The 20442-nt window shown below is 36.5% G+C and overlaps 1 protein-coding gene across 1 annotated transcript in view; it reads right to left on the reverse strand.

Annotated features, from left to right (window-relative positions):
• Positions 1-14061: 14061 nt before the first annotated feature.
• Positions 14062-20442, reverse strand: part of LOC140512269 (uncharacterized) — a 62478-nt gene continuing 56097 nt past the window's right edge. The window contains exons 30-34 of the mRNA XM_072621486.1: positions 18869-18901; positions 17898-17930; positions 16295-16327; positions 14620-14750; positions 14062-14194 (exon numbers count right to left, since the gene is read on the reverse strand). Coding sequence (XP_072477587.1) covers positions 14622-14750; positions 16295-16327; positions 17898-17930; positions 18869-18901 — 228 coding nt within the window. The 3' untranslated portion in view covers positions 14062-14194; positions 14620-14621. The remainder of the gene's footprint in view (positions 14195-14619; positions 14751-16294; positions 16328-17897; positions 17931-18868; positions 18902-20442) is intronic.

Raw genomic sequence — 20442 nt, forward strand, 5'->3', positions numbered from 1 at the left:
GGGATGATAGAAGGGAGGGCAAATGGGAGAAAGGAGTAACTAGAAGTCAGCACTTTTGAGAAGGGACAAGGTCAAGTGAGAGAATAGAAAAATGTGGGGACAGGGTAGGATGGAGGGCAACATAGTTAGTCTTACCAACATGACTATTATGGAAGTCTTTTGCAAAACAACACATATATAGTCTGTATTGAATTGCTTGCCTTCTCAGTGGGGATGGGTGGGGAGGGAGGGAAGCAGGGAGAGTAGTTGGAATTCAAAGTATTAGAAATGAATGTCGAGAATTGTTATTGCACATAATTGGGAAATAAGAAATACAGGTAATGGGGTAGAGAAATTTATCTTGCCCTACAAGAAAAGAGAGAAGATGGAGATAAGGGAAGGGTGAGGTGTGATAGAAGGGAGGGCACATTGAGGGAAGGGGTAATCAGAATACTAGGTGTTATGGAGTGGGGAGAGGGGAGAGATGGGGAGAAAAATTGGAACTCAAAATTTTGTGGAAATGAAATGTTGAAATCTAAAAATAAATAAATAAAAGTATTTTTTTAAAAAAGGACTTATCTTTTTTAACTGTTGTTTGTACATCCCTTTCCATGTGACCAGTTCTACTTTTTAAGGAGTTCTTTTCTTCAATGACTTTTTGCATATCCTTTTCCATTTAACCAAATCAGTTTTTCATAGAGCTCTTCTCTTTAGTGGTTTTTGGTGCCTCTTTTATCACTTAGTCTATTCTGATTTTTAAGGTGTTATTTTCTTCAGTATTTTTTGTGCCTCTTTTACAAAGCTGTTGAGTCCTTTCCCCCCTCAAATTGCTCTCATTTGTTTTCCCAATTTTCTCTCTACCTCTCTAATTTGATTTTTAATATCCCTTTTGGGCTCTTCTAGGAATTTTTTTTGACCTGATACCAATTCACACTTTTCTTTGAGGCTTTGGATATAGCAATTTTGACTTTGTTGTCATATTCTGAGTTTGTGGTTTGATTTTCCCTGTCACCACAGTAACTTTCTAAAGTCAGGTTCTTTTTTGTTGTTGTTTGCTTATTTTTCACCCTATTTTTTGACTTTTAGCTTTATGTTATAGTTGGTCTCTGCTCCTGGTGTGTAAGAGGCTTTGTTCCAAGCTACAGGTTTTTTTGCAGCTGTTTTTAGAGCTAGTTCTGGGCCTGTATAAATTCATAGCTCTTCAAGGCAATATAATCTAGGACAGGTGTGTATTTACTACTCTCCTGGTCTGTGCTCTGATCTGTGAGCAACTGCAAGTACTCTTTTCCACTCTAAAACTGTGAGCAGTGTTCCTGCTCCTCTGTACTACAAGCTCTGATCTCTTGGCCCTGAGACTGTGGTCCAGGACTTTGATTTAAAGCTATTTGGAGAGGAATTTTGGAGAGCTCAGGCATATACCTGCTTTTTCTCTACCATCTTGGCTCTCCACTTGCAATCAATTTAATAAGGCTCAGAGGATGTAGTGACAAATGGCACAAAAAGTATAGAGACAAGCATCAATAATGGTACAGAAGCATATGGTGTGAGGAAAAAGATATGGTGTTAAAGGAAGAAAGGTAGCATTGATAGAGGATGGGGAGGGAGAGAGGCACAGAGAATTCTTCATGTAATCATGGATTAGAATTGAGAGCTCTTAGCAGCATAGACCAGATGGAGATGGAAGAGTACTTGAAGGGCAGGAATTTCAGGTTTCATTTTGCGGAGTTTTTTAGGGAAATAGGTTGTCACTTATCTGTGCCACCTTGGGGTTAATTCATTAACATATCCAAATTATCTCAAAGTTGTTAGTAAAACTTTAAAGTTAACATACCTTTGTTGTCTTCAAGTTATCAGTAACATTTCATGTTCTGCTGGTCTTACTAGGAATGTTCGGAATTTACCTGAGATTTACGTATCATAAAACTAAAAGACTGACAACAAAACCTAGATGGTTTCTTCTGATTCAGCACATATCACTAGGATATAATTTCTGATTAATATATGGTACATTTTGCAAATTGTTCTCCGCTGATTTGTCAGATACTTTGTATGTGATTTCTAGATTCTCCTTTGTGATCTTACTTACTCCTATTGCTCCTTTACACTGGCTACTTATAAACATACTATACTGACTAGAAAGGGAATGGCTGTCAGGGGAACAGAATAAAGTACACTTTTAGCACAGTTCCTATCTCCCATTACAGAATATATCTCTCCCTTACCTCCCTGGGAGAGCACTTAGCTGATACCTCTTCCTACTATTGAATAGGTCTCTTACTTTCTTTTCTCCTTTTTCAATCTTTTTCTTTGCCATCTTATTCATCCTTCCATAGGTCTTCTTCCTAAAAGTCTACAGATATTATTTTTCCTTCATTGTTTAACATTGACTTGATTGGAAATACATCATATATGTCCTTCTGTCTTCTATGTCCACTCACTCTTTTTGTGCATCTTCTCATTCTACATTTTAGTCTCATAAAATCACTGATTCTCCTTTAGTGGGTGGGTGAGAGTAAGATTTATTTATGGTATTTCAGACCTCTTCCTTCACCATCCCTTCTCCTATTTAAGTTTCATTTTCATCTTTATCCTCTTTTGTACTTTTTGGAAAGCAATCTCTTCATGGTCTCTTTTATTATTTTGGTGTTTAACCCGGGAGTATTGTTCTCTTTCTATTTTTCCTTTTAATAGTCTCTTGAGATGAGTTCATTTGATTATTTGCGCTTTCAGAATGTATTTGTACATCTGTGTACATTTGTGTATCTGTACACACTTATTTTTTGTGTCTGCTCTCTGGGGTGTTTGTAAATTCATAAGATGCTTATATCTGCTTTTATCTTTTCTTTTGATAAGAATACTTCAGATGTGTCTCTTTTATTGAACATTCATTTTTTGTCATTGATGATTCACAGCTTAGGTTTGCAGGATATGTGATTTGGGGCTATATCTTGAATTTTTGCGTGTTTTTTTTTTTTTTGCTTTTTAGAGTATATCATTATCTTTCTGCCATATCTGATGGTGTAGAATACTTTTGCATTATTCAAATTTCCTTTCATTTATATTTGAAGGTCTTTCTCTTTGTCATTTGCATAATTTGTCAATAGCATTGTTAAATTTAACCACTATGTGTCTTAGAGTTTTCAACACAGAGTTTTTTCCTTCAGGTGATCTCTGGATTGTTTCAGTTGTTATTTTGTTTTCTCTACTCAGAAGTTCTGGGCAATTTTATTGCATTAATCTTTTTTTCTATAATGTTGTTCAGGTTTTTTGACTTGATGTGTTCTTTCAGAAGATCTAAATTTTTTAATTAGTCTCTATTCACCTTGTCTTTAAGATCAATGTGGTTTTCTTTTGGGGAGATAATATTCTTTTAGTATTGTATTTTGCTTCTTTTTCCAGATTGTTCTTCACTTCAGTATATTTGTATTCCCAATCAGTTGGTTTCTCTTTTGTTTCCTTGTAGAGACATCATTATGGAATGAAGTTCTCTGTTTTGATAATTATTTCTGGTGTACCAGACATGAATTCTGCCATTCATTCTCTTTTAACTTCTGTTTTAAGATTATTATTTATGTTTTGAACCATTTAGGAACATCTTGCAATGATTCCATATCTTCTTGGGAATCCATAGAGCCCTCTGCTTTATGAGGTAATGGTTAAATTTCCTTTTTTATGCAATAATTCTTTAAAGATATTTGGATTCATTTAGAATGCTTGGCGACTATCTTCCCTTCTACTTTGATATCTTCCCTGTTGACTCATATTTTTGTGCTTTATGTAGGCTTTTAATCAAATTTTCTTTAACTGAATTTTTCTTCCTCATGAGATCTTTGGTAATTTCAATATTTTTTTTCTTGTATTCTTTTCTACTTCACTTTTTCAGTCCTTCCCTTTTGATGGTGAATCTTCATGGGTTGGACCCTCCCACCATGGGGAATTCACTTTTCATTTGCTTCCATCCCTGACCCACGTGACTTGTGGGGAGCCAGAATTAGACCCAGGTTGGTGTCAAGACTTGAAAATCTTCCTGGTGTTTTGATTTGCAAAGACAACTGTAATTGCCTTATCTCTTGTGCATAATTCCTATTTGTTGGAGTTTTGAAAGTTCAAGAGGACTGGGGAAAATATCTAGTCCTTCATCTTCTTGTTCATGTGACTAGATGTGCTTAAGTTCTTTGTTAAGAACTTCAACAAGGAGTCCAGGATGAGAGACCAGCAGAGTCAAGCGATTGACAGCCACTGAGCCCCAGATATCAGCCGCAGCAGCTCCTGAGACTTTCAGCCTGCAGATCAAATGTCTGTAAGTTGCCTGTTAGAACTTTTGGGAGCTAAAAAGGCAAAGTGACCAGTAAATGCTCTCTCCACCCACCTTGTTGACCTCAAAAGAATCATAAAATATTTCCCCAGAAAAATCGCAAATCAGTGGGCACACTGAAGGGGCAAATAGTCTCATAACACCTGAGGCTAGGCAAATAGCTAAAGGGGATTCCTCTTACTGTGACAGAGGCAAACTGGAAGGAGAGGGGCCCCAGGGCAGTGGAAACTCGCACTAGGAACCAGGTGAGCCTCAGTGCTCCAGAGGAAATGGGAAGACAATAGGGCAGCCACGATCACAAACCCCTGAGCTTGCCTTTGCCTCACCTCAGCTGAGGAGATCTCCCAGGACCAGACCACCCCTCCCCAACACTTAACAAGCTAGCCCCAAGGCTGATCAAGGAAACACAAAGCAAAAAGATAAAAAGGCATCTGCCCTTAGCTTTTTTACACCAGTCAGCTCAACACCAAGTTCTGCAGCTTCTAACTGAAAGAACCAGAAGCCACAACACAAACCATCATAATGAGCAAAAAAAGCAAAACAAGTGTGAAAAAACCATAGAATCTTTCTATGGGGACAAAGACCAAAACACAAATACCAAAGAGGTCAGTAGTGAGACTGTACTCCCATCTGAAACTTCAGAAGGGATTATGAACTGCTCGCATACACAAACAGCTCTCCTGGAAGAGCTAAAGAAGGAAATAGAAGAGAAACTGGCCAGTGATTTGAAAAGTATGAAAAAAGAATTCACTGATGAGAATATCTCTTTAAAAAGGAAAATTAAACAAATGGAAAAAGAAGCACAAAACCTAACTGGAGAAAATAACTCCTTAAAAGGAACAATTGGACAATTGGAAAAGACGATGCAAAAGTTAACTGAAGAAAACAATTTGATAAAAATTGAAACTGGGCAAGTAGAAACTAGTGACTCTGTGAGACATCAAGAATCAGTCAAACAAAATCTTAAGAATGAAAATATAGAAGAGAATATAAAATATCTAACTGGAAAAACAACTGACCTGGAAAATAGATCCAGAAGAGAAAATTTAAGAATTATCGGCCTACCAGAAAGGACCATGAAAGAAAGAGTCTGGATAATATCTTCCAAGAAATCATCAAGGAAAACTGCCCAGAAGTGCTAGATCCAGAAGGCAAAATAGTCATCAAAAGAATCCCCCGTTCACTCCCCGAAAGGAATTCTAAACTAAAAACCCCAAGAAATATTGTTGCCAAATTCCAGAACTATCGAGTGAAGGAGAAAACACTACAGGTAGGCAGAAAGAAACCATTCAGATATTGAGGAGCAAGGGTCAGGATCACACAGGACCTTGCAGCTTATACATTAAAAGATCAAAGGAATTAGAATACGATATTCCATAAGGCAAAGGTGTTGGGATGACAACAAAGGATCAATCACCCAGCAAAGTTCAGCATAACATTTCAGGCAAGGAGACGGACATTCAATGAAAGTAGGGATCTCCAGATCTTCCTGATAAAAAGGTCAGAACTCAATAGAAAATTCGATCTTCAAACACAGGTCTCAAGAGAGGAATAAAAAGGTAAACAAGGGAAAAGAAAAACATGTTACTCAAGTTGGGCAAATTCTTTACCTCTCTATAAGGGAAGATGATACCTGTTAATCCTGAGAATTGTACACCTATTCTGAAATATAAAAGGGATATATATGCATATATATAGAGAGGGAAAGGATATAAAGTAAATGATGTGATGATAAAAATATGATTTAAGTGTGCAAAGGGATTGTAACAAGAGATATGAAAAGGAGGAAGCAGAAAATGGTAAATTATATCACAGGAAGAAGTACAAAATTATAATAGAGAGAAAGAGGGGAGAGAGATGAGTATTGTTTGACAGGTACTCTTATCTGATTTGGTTCAAGTAGGGAACAATAAGCTTAATTAAATATATAAATCTAACTAGCTCTATAGACAGGAGGAGGGGTAGGGGAAAGAAAGGGGAGGGGAAGCTAAAAGGGAGGGAAGAAGTAATAAGGGTAAAGGGCAGCAAAAGGGAGGGGGGCTAAAAGAAGGAAGGGAAGACTGCAGGAGGTGGTGGTGAAAAGTAAAAACTCTATTGAGGAGGGGAAGGAAGACCAGAGAACTAAAAGCACAAACAGTGGTAAAGAGAATGGAAGGGAAGACACAGATTGTAATCATAACTGTGAATATGAATGGAACGAACTCTCCTGTAAAACGGAGACAGATAAAAGAATGGATTAAAAGTCATAATCTAACAATATGTTGTTTACAAGAAACACGTTTGAAACCATGGGATACATACAGGGTAAAGGTAAAAGGTTGGAGCAGAATATATTGTGCCTCGGCAGATGTAAGAAAAGCAGGGGTAGCAATCCTAATCTTAGACAAAGAAAAAGCAGAAATAGATCTAATCAAAAGAGATAAGGAAGGAAAGTATATCCCTCTAAAAGGCACTATAGACAAAGAAGCAATATCTTCACTAAACATATATGCTCCAAGTGGTATAGCATACAGATTCTCAGAGGAGAGGTTGAGGGAGTTGAAGGAAGAAATAGACAGCAAAACTATACTAGTGGGTGACCTCAACTTCCCCCTCTCTGAACTTGATAAATCTAACCTCAAAATAAACAAGAAAGAGGTTAAGGAGGTAAATAAAAGTCTGGATAAGGTAGATATGATAGATCTCTGAAGATAATTGGATGGGAATAGAAAGAAATATATCTTTTTCTCAGCAGTACATGGCACATAATCAAAAATGGACCGTGTTCTAGAGCATAAAAACCTCACAATCCAGTGCAGAAGGGCAGAGATAGTCAATGCATCCTTCTCAGGTCATAATGCAATAAAAATTTTATGTAATAAAAGACCATGGAAAGATAAACCAAAAATTAATTGGAAACCAAGTAATCTAATCCTAAAGAAGGACTGAGTTAAACAAGAAATCATAGAAACAATCAATAATTTCATTCAAGAGAATAACAATAATGAGACAACCTACCAAATCTTATGGGATACTGCAAAAGCAGTTCTCAGGGGAAGTCTCATATTTTTGAATGCCTACATGAACAAAATAGAGAAAGAGGAGATTAATGACTTGGGCATGCAGCTGAAAAAGCTGGAAAAAGAACCAATTGAAAATCTCCAAGTAAATACCAAATTAGAAATACTGAAAACAAAAGGAGACATTAATAAAATTGAAATTAAGAAAACTATTGAATTAATAAATAAAACTAATAGTTGGTCTTATAAAAAAACTAATAAAATTGATAAACCTTTGGTTAATTTGATTTAAAAAAGAAAGAAGAAAATCAAATTACTAATATAAAAAATGAAAGGGGTGAACTCACCTACAATGAGGAGGAAATTAAAGCAATAATTAGAACTTTATGCCCATAAATTTGACAATCTAAATGAGATGGATGGGTATTTTAAAAAATACAAATTGCCCAGATGAAAAGAAGAGGAAGTGGAATACTTAAACAACCCCATCTCAGAAAAAGAAATTGAACAAGCCATCAATGAACTCCCTAGGACAAAATCTCCAGAGCCAGATGGATTTACAAGTGAATTCTATCAAACTTTTAAAGAACAGTTAATTCCAATACTATACAGACTATTTTTGAAAATTGGGGAAGAAGGGGTCCTCCCAAATTCTTTTTATGATACAAATATGGTTTTGATTCCTAAACCAGGAAGATACAAAACAGAGAAAGAAAATTATAGATCAATTTCTCTAATGAATATAACACAAAAATTTTAAATAAGATTTTAGCAAAACGCATACAGCAACTTATCACGAGAATAATACATTGCGATCAGGTAGGATTCATACCAGGAATGCAGGGCTGGTTCAATATTAAGAAAACTATTAGCATTATTGACCATATCAACAACAAAACTAGCAGAAACCACATGATTGTCTCAATAGATGCAGAAAGAGCTTTTGACAAAATACAACACCCATTCCTATTTAAAAACATTGGAGAGCATAGGACTAAAGGGAACTTTCCACAAAATAGTTAGCAGCATCTAACTAAAACCTTCTCCAAGCATTATATGCAATGGTGATAATACAGATGCATTTCCAATAAAATCAGGGGTGAAACAGGGATATCCATTATCACCACTATTATTCAATATGGCACTAGGAATATTAGCTATAGCAATTAGACAAGATAAAGAAATTGAAGGAATTAGAATGGGCAAAGAAGAAACTAAGTTATCACTCTTTGCAGATGATATGATGACATAGAAAATCCTAGAGATTCAAGTAAAAAACTATTTGAAACAATAAACTGCTTTGGCCAAGTTGCAGGTTACAAAATAAGCCCACACAAATCTTTTGCATTTCTATATATTAGTAACAAAGCCCAACAGCAAGAGATAGAAAAAGAATTCCCATTTAAAGCTAGGGTAGACACTGTAAAATATTTGGGAGTTTACCTGCCAAAACAAACCCAGGGACTATATGAACACAATTACCAGACACTTTTCACACAAATAAAGTCAGATCTAAGTAAATGGAAAAGCGTCAGTTGCTCATGGGTAGGTCAAGCCAATATAATAAAAATGACAATTCTACCTAAATTAATTTACTTTTTTAGTGCCATATCAATTAAACTATCAGATAATTATTTTCTAGAGCAGAAAGAAATAGTATCAAAATTCATCTGGATGAACAAAAAGTCCAGGATATCAAGGGAAGTAATGAAAAGAAATACTAGGGAAGGTGGCCTAGAACTACTAGATTATCAAATTGTATTATAAAGTAGCAATTATCAAAACCACTTGGTACTGTCTAAGAAACAGAAGGGTAGACAAGTGGAATATGCTGGGTACTCAAGACACAATGATTATCGCAATCTACTGTTTGATAAACCCGAGGATCCCAACTTCTGGGATAACTCACTGTTTAACAAAAATTTCTGGGAAAACTAGATAAAAGTGTGGCAGAAACTAGGCATAGACCAGTGCCTGACGCCATACACAAGAATAAAATCCAAATGGGTGCATGATCTAGATATGAAGATGTATACTATGGACAAATTGGAGGAGCAAGGAATAGTGTATTTATCAGATTTATGGAGAAGGGAAGAATTTTTGACTAAAGAAGAGATAGAAGACATTATGAAGTTCAAGATGGATAATTTTGATTACATTAAACTGAAAAGGTTTTTTTGCACAACCAAACCCAATGCAACCAAAATTCGAAGGGATGTAGAAAACTGGGAAAGAATTTTTACAGCTAATCTCTGGGATAAAGGCCTCATTTGTAGAATATATAGAGAACTGAGTCAAATGTATAAAAATACAAGTCATTCCCCAATTGACAAATGATCAAAGAATATGAACAGGCAATTTTCAGAGGAAGAAATTAAAGATATCTATAGTCATATAAAAAAATGCTCTAAATCACTTTTGATTAGAGATGTGCAAATCAAAGCAACTCTGAGGTACCGCATCACACCTATCAGATTGGCAGACATAACAGAACAGGAAGATGATAAATGTTGGAGAGGATGTGGGAGAGTTGGAACACTAATACGCTGTTGGTGGAGCTGTGAGCTGATCCAAGCATTCTGGAGAGCAATTTGGAATTATGCCCAAAGGGATATATATACATACCCTTTGACCAAGCAATAGTGCTTCTAGGACTGTATCCCAAAGACATAAAAATGGGAAAGGGTCCCACATGTACAAAAATATTTATAGTAGCACTTTTTGTGGTGGCCAAAAACTGAAAATCAAGGGGATGCCCATCAGTTAGGAAATGGCTGAATAAATTATGGTATTTGTATGTAATAGAATACTATTATGCTATAAGAAATGATGAACAGGTAGAGTTTAGAGAGGCCTGGCAAGATTTATATGATCTGATGCTGAGTGAAAGGAGCAGAACCAGGAGAACTTTGTGCACAACAATGACCACAGTGTGTGAGAGTTTTTTTTTGGTAGACTTGGAGCTTCATTGTAATGCAAGGACTTAAAAAACATCCCCAATGGTCTTCTAAGGCAAAATGACTTCCACATCCACAGCGAGAACTATGGAATTCAATTGCAGATTGTAGCAAATCATGTTTGTGTGTTTGTGTGTGTGTGTGTGTGTGTGTGTGTGTGTGCGTGTGTGTGTGTATGTATTGCTTTTTGGCTTGTTAGATGATTTCTCCCACTCATTTTAATTCTTCAACACAGCAAGACTACAGTGAAAATGTATTTAATAGGAATGTATGTGTAGAACCTGTACTAAATTGTACGCCATCTCGGGGACAGAGGCGGGGAGGGGGGGAGGGAGAGAAAAATAATCATCTAAGTTGTATGGTAGTTACTGTAGAACACTGAAAATAAATGAAGGTAATTGATTATAAAAAAATAAAAAGTTTATTGCACATGAAACAAATATATAATAAAGTTATCATGTACAAAAAAATAAAAGAATGAAATAAAATGATACCTTTTGGCCTTATTGATGCGAAGAAAAAGAACTTCAACAAGGAGAGTTTTTTTTTTCTTCTGAGACCTGTCAGTGTCCACAGGAGGCAAAAAAAAAAAAAAAAAAAAAAAAGACCAGATTGCTGGAAAGCTACTCAAAACCTAATTGTGGGGGATCTGGGTAACTTATCTGTTTACAGAATTACCCTAGAGATTGGTGGGGGCCTTGTAAAGACCATTCACTATGATCAGTTGTATGTCTATAGACAGAAACTGATGAAGAGGTAGAACAAAGAGATTGGCAGTCTACAAAAAGGACTGAATAAAAGAGTTCATCCATTAGTTGTACATAGACAGGGTGAATCTGACAATGGATCAAAAAGTGCTCTTTCAAGTGATGAAGATTCTATGTCTTATAATCCAAGAACAATGTGTTTAAACAAATAGAGAAAAATTCAGAGGCAGCAACTTTTTTGCCTAGAATTTCACTTTAAAGACACCTAGGGTCCAGGGACAATTTCCAAAATCAAACAATATTGATAGATGTCTGATCCCTGCATAAATTTAGGCTTAGGAATTTGGGGCTATATATTTGAGGAGGAGGAGGATGACTTAACAGCTAGCTCAGTCATTGGGGCAGACAGGGCAGCAAGTCACAAGACATTCTATTGGAGTTATAAATAGTGTCACAGGATGTTGTAGAAGAAACTAGAGATGTGATTATACATGTAGATTGACTGCCATACTAATGACTACTTATATAATTTTGCCTTGCATGTAATTAAATATGGACATTAATGCATGTCATTCATGGTATGTTTTAAGGATGTTTGTTTTACTCTTTCTCATTCATGTTTTTCTACTTATTTATAATGTATATGCTGTAACTATATTTGTTAGCTATGAAGAGTTTTGCTATTTTCTTGCCTATAAGGTGTCATTCTTTCATGCTTTGTTACATAGGTCTTCTGATAATGCATTTGTTTTATTTTGCTGCCTATTCTTATATCCTGTGAACTAGGGCTATTAATGTATCATTGTTATATGTTAATATGTCTTGCTTGAACTTAGACATTTATTTGATTAAATATCCCATCAAGGGTGTTTGTGTTGTGCTTTATTGACCATACATATTGCTGATGTGACTTTGATATGGGATAATACAACTATTCTTATTTTTTTAAGGATTTTTTTTTAATGATTGTGATATGTTTTGCAGATATCAAATATGCTTCAGGTTTTTTTAAGGGACTACAACATTCCTGGTCCCATAGAATACCATAATGCCCTTTTCATATACTGGTGAATTTAAGGATGATGGACTGGGCACAGGCACTTGCTTCTGCTACTGCTTCTAATGTGGGGAATATGATGGGCAGAATCTTGATTTTAGGAGGGTGGCACTGCCAGGAGCAGGAAAACACCAAGCAATGGTAGCAGTAGTGATCCTGATGAACCATTTAGAAAGAGAAAGAAAGAAGAGAATCTTTCAACTTTGTGATGAAGGAAAGAGGGGAACAGGAAGCAGTGGACATATGCATAGCTGAATAAGGACCACCGCAGCATAATGGGTGGTGATCCAGAGTAGATATGATAGATATTAATCAGTCAAAGGTCTTATGCCAGCTCAGAGTGCCAACTCTTCTCTTCTTCCACTTTTCACACTTCATAGGAAGAGAATCGTGGGTTTTTGGAGGGGTTTTTTTGGTTTAAGTTTGTTTTAATCTCTGTGTTATTAAAATTATGGTTAACTGCTAAACTGTTTGTACTAGTGCTTAAATGCAACATTAAAGGAATGGCTGACAAAAACCCTACAAGAAAGAAATGTTTGAAACAGTTTTCATGCCAGCATAAAGGGATTGGGGGTTTATATTCAAAGAGAGAGAAAGCGTATTGATTTAGAAAAAATCTCAGATTGTAGAAAATATTTTTATCAAGGTTTCTCTGGGCATCAAAATCAACAAATCTATAAACATTTATTAAGTGACCACTGTGTGCCAAGCCTTGTGCTAAATGAGAATCAATGATCACATAGATACCAGCTGTCTGGCATCATCTGCCATTAATCTCTTTGACAGATTGGTTATTCCTTTCAAAGGCAAGTGACCAAAGGTAAAACCAGGGAAGAAGTCATGCCTCAGGTTCCCTGGAGGGAGTATGAGGAAACTACACTCCCACAAAGACAGCGGACAGAGAAAGTGACTGAAAGTTCTCCCTCTCACACTTACAAGAACTATGTTTGTTCATTAGAGACTTTGCCAGTCAATGCTTAGCATCTTTCTGCCTGTGACATTAGAGAAAAGTAACCAATTTAGAATATATGAACAAGGATCTAAAATCTATTCCCTGGCCTTTGTCGGTGCCATTTGATCTATGCTGGTGTGGAGGTAACAAAGGTGCAAGGTTCCTCCATATCAGCTAAGAGAAGTAACAAGAGTAAGACAGAATATGGGCCTGCCAAATCTAGGAAGCAATCTCTTACAGCATCATTATTGAATGACTCATCCCTACTCCTTGTGGTGGCCTGAAGACCATCACAAACCAGACCTCACCATCCCTTCTGATGAATGAGACATAGTTGTATCTGACCCACTCTGTCAGTCAATACCCAGGGGATTTCTTCTGTCCTGAAAGCCTCTTCTATTGCCCCATCCTTTCCATATCCTTCTCCCTGGGTCCTTCATGTTAGGTCTTAAGCCTTCCATTGGGTGAATTGTTTTGGATACCTAATAAAGATCTAGTGCTTTAATCATTTACTGGCCTGCTGCCTCTTGTGAAAATTGCCCAAAGTCTCAAGATCGCTGGAATAGATGACAGAAACATTTTTAAGTAACTTGCCCAAGGTATCAAGTAAGTGGTAAAGACCAAGACTCAAACTTTTATTCCACTGTTTCCCACGTTGTTGTTGTTCAGTTGTGTCTGACTCCATGTGACTCCATGGACTTGTTTTTCTATGGAGTATTTTTTGGCAAAGATATCCAAGTGGTTTGCCTTTTCCTTCTCCAGTGTGTCCTCGCTTTACAGATGAGGAAGGGAGGCAGATAGAGGTTACCTGACTTGCCCAAGGTCACACAGATGTTAAGTGTCTGAGGCCAGAATTTGAACTTAGATCTAACTGACTCCAGGCCCAGTATACTGTCCAGTGTACCACCTAGCTGCATCTTAGCTTTCCATAGGAATGTATACATTTAGGACCCAGAGGGCTGTACATCTGTAAAATATTCTGGAGGTAGCCAAGATCCAAGTATCTCAGGCTATACTTCTGTTCCCTAAATACAGAATTTAGTGCTCTTAAAATCTAGAGAAACATAAACCCTAAAGAAGAAGAAGAAACAAAGCTTGGATGCTGATTAGTTTATTTGTGTTTTAAATACAGGAATGAGGGACTCAAGATGGTTACAATTTCCTATTATCCTAGGCTATTGAAGGATCTTCACGAAGTCAGCCTCATATCCATTTTCTCATTCAGTTCCTGAAACAAGAATGAAAGAAAATCAAACATGGGAGACAGACCTGGATTTGGTTCCTTCACTATTATTTATGATAGAAAAGCAGTCAGGCATTACTGAAATTGAAGAGACTTGGGGAGAGGGTCTAAGTAGGCATGAGTAACAACAGAAGGAACATGCAAAATGTTATGAGTTAGAATAGGAGTTTCTTCTACAGAAATGGAACTTCACTGGTTAACTATATTTCATCAGAGACCTCTCAGTCAGAGAAGTCTGACACAAGGCAAAGATGAGCAAATTATGTAGGAGAAATTTATGTGAAGCTGAAGCAAACTAAAGGAAATGGAATAGGAGAGATTCTGGGATGTGACTGATGACATGAAATGGGGAAGCAGTAAATGTATAGTAAAACATAGATTTGGTTCATTAGAACAGAGATGTCTAGTACCTTCAAGGGTTAAAGAGAACTGTGTTCATGATCACATCAGTAACGTCCAGGATAGCGGCGATATAGGCGATATCTCCTGTCTTCCAGAGGGTTTGGGCCCCTTCTCTGATTTGGTCTGGGTCCTCTTTGGTCTACAAAAAGAAATGAAAGTTGTTTAAGGGTGTATTTACATTCAGGTGCGGCTATTTGTTAACTTAGGGCTGCTGAGGATAAAAAAATGAAAAGGAAAGAGGGATGTTTAGGGCAAGAGTCCTATGAATCTCAAGAGTTTTCAGTTGTGGATAAAGGAAATCTGTGTTCAAAGGGATGAACTCCAATGGAATTCTAACAGGAACACAAACATTCACTTAGCCAGAGGCTGCATATCCAGGCATAAAATACAGAATTCATCCCACCCATTTCTAAGCTGCCATAACTTATTAAATACCAGAGGTATGAGAAGTGAATGAAAGACAAAATGGATGGAAAATTCAATGTGGCTAAGATCAGCCTAACCTCACAACATGTATTAAAATAGATGATATAAAACAGATTATTATAAATAAATAATGAGAGCAACCAATGGGAACAGAATCAACTAAAAAAGAGGCATATGGAGGACCTGGCAGAAACAGTTTGACTGAACTAGAACTTATTCAATAAAATAAAACATTAGTTAGTAAAACTAGTCAAATTTTGCTAAATATTTGTGACATTTCTTTGGTATTGAGAACTTTCTTAGACCATTGGTCTACATAAATGAAGTGTTCAAAGTGAGTTGAAGCGCAAGCATAAGCCTCTTTTATTTCTTTGACAGAATTTTCACCAACTAAGAAGAAGAAGAACACCGGAGGCAAATAATGGGAACTAATATAAATTGACTTTCCAGTGCAGGATCAGAAAAAAGGATGATAAGATGGACTGAAAAAGAGATGGTAATTTGGATTAAATTGTCTCATCACTATTAAAGAAAACAACAGGAAAGGCAATTAATAGAAATCAATCCAAACGGACTCCCTCAATCCAGGGGCAGAGAAAGGCTAGGGATGTCTTTCCAATCGCCCGATTTTTTTTTTTTTTGGCCCTCTGTCCCTGCAGTCTGTGGTGGAAGTAGATTTGAGACTAGGCCTGAGACAGGTGCTTTCACAGAGGTAAACAGGCTATGTTTAAAAGTGAAAAATATGGCCAGAATGTAACATTTCTTTATTTTATGTTTTAGATGCAAATCTTTTGAATAGGCATTTGTCTTTTGGTGTTCCTTTTATTACAACTCTCCTTTCCTTCTTCAGCTTTACAAAAGAACACTTTTTTCAAAGTTTAAAGTAAGAGAGGAGGAGAAAGAGAGATAGGGGAGGGGAGGGAAAGGAGAGGAACAAGAGAGAAAGAGAAAGAGAGAGAGAGTGAGAGAGAGACATAAAGAGAGATAAAAACACACAGAGGGCATTTAACTGAAAATGACAAAGTTGCTTTGGTTTTTTGATCTAGGAAATTCTCTTGTGGAAAAATGAGTCCTATGAAATGGCAAGAGAGACAAAATGCATTTGACATGACCACACCCTTAGTTCATCAGTGCCCGCAGGTTCTTCCTACTGAACTTTAAGAGGATGAATAGCCAAGTAGTATATAATGTAAGACAAGGAGCTGTGCAACAAGGAAAAATGAAAGAAAGCAAATTTTAGAACAGACTGTAACTTACACAGAGGTCTATCATGAGGGTATCTGGGGCGTCCTGTGGATAGAACAAAAAAAAGAAAAAGTGATGATGCTAAGGGGAAGAATATTATGAATTTATGCTCAAATATTATGAATTTATGTTCAAAGACTCCAATGGAATTATGTCAGAAATAGCAGCATCTACTTGGCCTGAGGTTACACACTGAGTCATAAAATCCAAAACACATTCATTTCAAAACTATCATGATATATGAACTACAGGAGGTATGAGACATGAAGAAAACAGAGGTGAAAAGGATGGAAACTGGGCTATTATCATGATCAGTCTCATATCATAACCCCTATTATGACCATGATATAAGATATTAGGTAATTTATCATCTTTTGAATTCTAAGTAAATAATGGGGGTAAGGATGGCAGTAGATTTAATTGAGAAAGAGGGACGTGGAGAACATAGATGAAGCAGTATTATGTAACTAGGAAAACATTATTCAATAAAAAGTGTGATGCATCTCCTGAGGCCATTGGTCTCTGTAAATAAAGCCTTCAAAACTAGTTGAAGTGCAAGCATAAGCCCTTTTTACTTACTTCCCTGACAGATCTTTCAACCACTAAGGAGAAGATCACAAAAGGCAAATAATGGAAATTAAGTTAAGTTATTTCTCCCAGTCCAAAGTCTGAAAAAGAGATGGTAATTTGGACTAAATTGTCTCACCACTATTAAAGAAAACAACAGGAAAGGCAATTAATAGAAATCAATCCAAACTGACTCTCTCAATCCAGGGGCAGAGAAAGGCTAGGAATGTCTTGCAATCCTCTGACTTCTTTTTGCCCTCTGTCCCTGCAGCTAGGGGTGGGAATAGATTTGAGATTAGGCCTGAGATAGATGCTTTCACAGAAGTAAAGAGGCTATGGATAAAGGTGAAAAATATGACCAGAATTCACATTTCTTCATTTTGTGTTTTAGATGCATATCTTTTGAATAGGCATGTGTCTTTGGGGGTTACTTTTCTTATTTCTCTTTTCTTCCTTCAGCTTTACAAATATACACTTTTTCAATGGTTAAAATAGTAGAGGAGACAGACAGAGAGAGAGAGAGACAGAGAGACAGAGAGAGACAGAGAGACAGAGAGAGAGACAGAGAGATAGAGACAGAGAGAGAAAGAGAAACAGAGAGACAGAGACAGAGAGAGAAACAGAGAGAGAGACAGAGAGAGAGGGAAAGGAGAGAGACAAGAGATAGAGGGAGAGAGACAGAGAGAGAGAGACAGAGAGAGAGACAGAGAGAGAGGGAAAGGAGAGGGACAAGAGATAGAGGGAGATACAGACAGAAAGACAGATATAGAGAAAAAGATAGACACAGAACATTTAATTGAAGATGACAAAGTGATATTGGTTTTTCGATCTAGGAAATTCTCTGGTAGAAAAATGAGACCTATACAACAAGACAGAACAATGGGATTTAATGTGTCCACCTCTTAGTTCATCAATACCCTCTGTTTGTTCATACTCAACTGGAAGAAGATGAATACCCACGTGGTCCATAATGTGAGACAAGAACTAGGGGCTACAAGGAAAAAAGGAAAGAAAGCGAGTTTTGGAATAGAAATAAACCGTAACTTACTGGGAGGTCGACCAATAGGTCTGGCCAGGAGTACTGTAGATAGAATTAAAAAAAAAAAAGAAAAAGTGATGGTTAGGGGAAGAATGTTATTTATCTCAAGAGTTTTTAGTTGTGAATGAGGATGAATATGTTCAAAGGCCCCAATGGGATTCTATCAGGAATAGAAGCCTCCACTTGACCAGAGGTGACATATTCAGTCATAAAATCCAGAACTCATTTCATTCATTTCAAAGCTGTCAAACATGTTAACCTGAGGAGGTATGAGAAATGAAGGAAATAAAGACAAAAGAAATGGAAAATTAGATATGTGATCAGCCTGATCTCAAAACCCTATGTGACCATGATATAAGGTATAATATAGTGTTACCTTTTGAATTCTAGGTAAATAAGGTGTTAATGATGGTAATAGAACTCACTGAAAAAGAAGTACCTGGAGAACATAGTTAAAGCAGTATTATGCAACTAGAAAAACATTACTCACTAAAAACTAGTTGAATTTCATTACAAATTTTGATGAATCTCTTTGATATAGAGCACCTCCTGAGACACATTGGTCTATGTAAATGAAGCCTTCAAAATTAGTAAGTGCAAGCATAAGCCCCTTTAACTTTCCTGACAGGCACTAAGAATGAAACAAAAGTCAAGTAATGGAAACCAAGTTAAATTGTTTATCCCAGTTCAGAGTCTGAAAAGAGGATGGCAATATGGACTTACTTGTCTCACTATTAGCCTAATATTAAGGAAAACAACAAAAAAACCAATTAATGGAAATCAATCCAAATTGACTCCTTCAATCGAGAGGCAGAGAAAGGCTAGGAATGTCTTGCCAGTCCACCTATTTCTTCTTGCCCTCTGCTTATGGTACTCATCTTGAAGTCCCTAAATGCTCACGTGGTCTGTCAAGTGAGAAAAGGACCAGGAATTACAAAGAAAAAAGAAAGACAGATTATTAGGGATAGATTTTAACTTACCCTGAGGTGCATCAGGTTGTTGGCTAGGGGGTTCTGTAGACAGAATTTTAAAAAAATGAAAACGTGATGTTAAAGGCAAGAGTCATATGAATCTCAAGAGTTTTCCATTGTGAATAAAGACAATCTATGTTCAAGGGCCCCAGTGGAATTCAGTCAGGAATTGTAGCCTCCATGTAGCTAGAGGTTATATATTTATTCATAAATCCAGAACTCACCTCATCCATTTCAAAGCTCTCACAACATATTAAGTATGAGAAATAAAGGAAATAGAGATGAAAAGGATGGAAAGTTAGATTTTATTGCTATCAACCTCATAGCACAACTCCTATTGTGATCACTTTCATAAATAATGGGGGTAATGATGGCCTTAGAATTAATTGAAAAAGCAGTACCTAGAGAAGAGAGTTGAAGCAGTATTATGCAACTAGAAAAACATTCATCAATAAAAACGAGTAGAATTTCATTAAAAGTTTCTGATGTGTTTCTTTGGCATAGGACATTTCCTAAAACCATTTCTCTGTAAATGAAACCTTCAAAATCAGTTGAAATGAAAGCATAAACTCCTTTTCCCTTTCTGATGCATTGTTCAAAGGGCAAATAATGGAAACTAATTCAAACTGTTTTTTCCCAATAACGAGTATGAATAAAAGATGTTAATTCGGATTTACTTGTTTCACTACTAGTCTAATATTAAGGGAAACAACAAGAAAGGCAATTAATAGAAATCAGTTCAAATTAACTTCCTCAATCCATGGAGAGAGAAGAGCTAGAAATGTCTTGCCAATCCACATATTTCTTCTTGCCCTCTGTCCCTGCAGTCAGTGTTGTGAGTAGATTTCAGCTAGGTCTGAAATGGATCCTTCCTTAGCAGAAGTGAAGACACTTTCTATAAAAGTGAAAAATATGACCAAAATGTTGCATTTCTTTATTTTGTGTTTTAGATAGAAAATTTTTGAATAGGTATTTGTCTCTTTGGGTTCTTGGTATTGCTTTCTTCCTTTCCTTTCGCTGTTTTATTAAAGAACCCTCACGAGAGACAGAGCAACAGAGACAGACAGTAAGAGGGAGAGAGGAGACAGAGACAAAAGCAAAAACAGTGCATTGATATAAAAGAGTCTTTCATTAAATATGACAAAATGATCTTGAAATCTTTGATCTAGGATATTAGCTAATGAAGATAACCTACAGCAAAAGATGACAAAGGGGCTTTAGATTTTTGATCTCAGAAATTTTCTGGTGGAAAAATGAGACCTATGCAATGGCAAGAGAGAACAAGGTATTTTAACTAGACCACCCTGTTAGTTCATCATTACCCTCTCTTTCTTGATATTGAACTTTAAGAATATAAATGGCAGATGGTTTATAATGAGAGACAAAGTCCAGGGTCCTCAAGGAAAAAGGAAAGAATGACTGTGTAGGCATAGACATATTACTTATGTTCAGGTTCAACAGGTTGGTGGCTTGGGGTTTCTGTGGGTAGAAAAAAAAATTAAAAAGAAGAGTGATGTTCAGGGCAAGAGTCCTGTGGATCTCAAGCATTTTTAGTTGTGGATAAATGCAATCTGTGATCAAGG

The sequence above is a fragment of the Notamacropus eugenii genome, chromosome 6, assembly GCF_028372415.1.
Source record: "Notamacropus eugenii isolate mMacEug1 chromosome 6, mMacEug1.pri_v2, whole genome shotgun sequence".
Lineage (NCBI taxonomy): Eukaryota > Metazoa > Chordata > Mammalia > Diprotodontia > Macropodidae > Notamacropus > Notamacropus eugenii.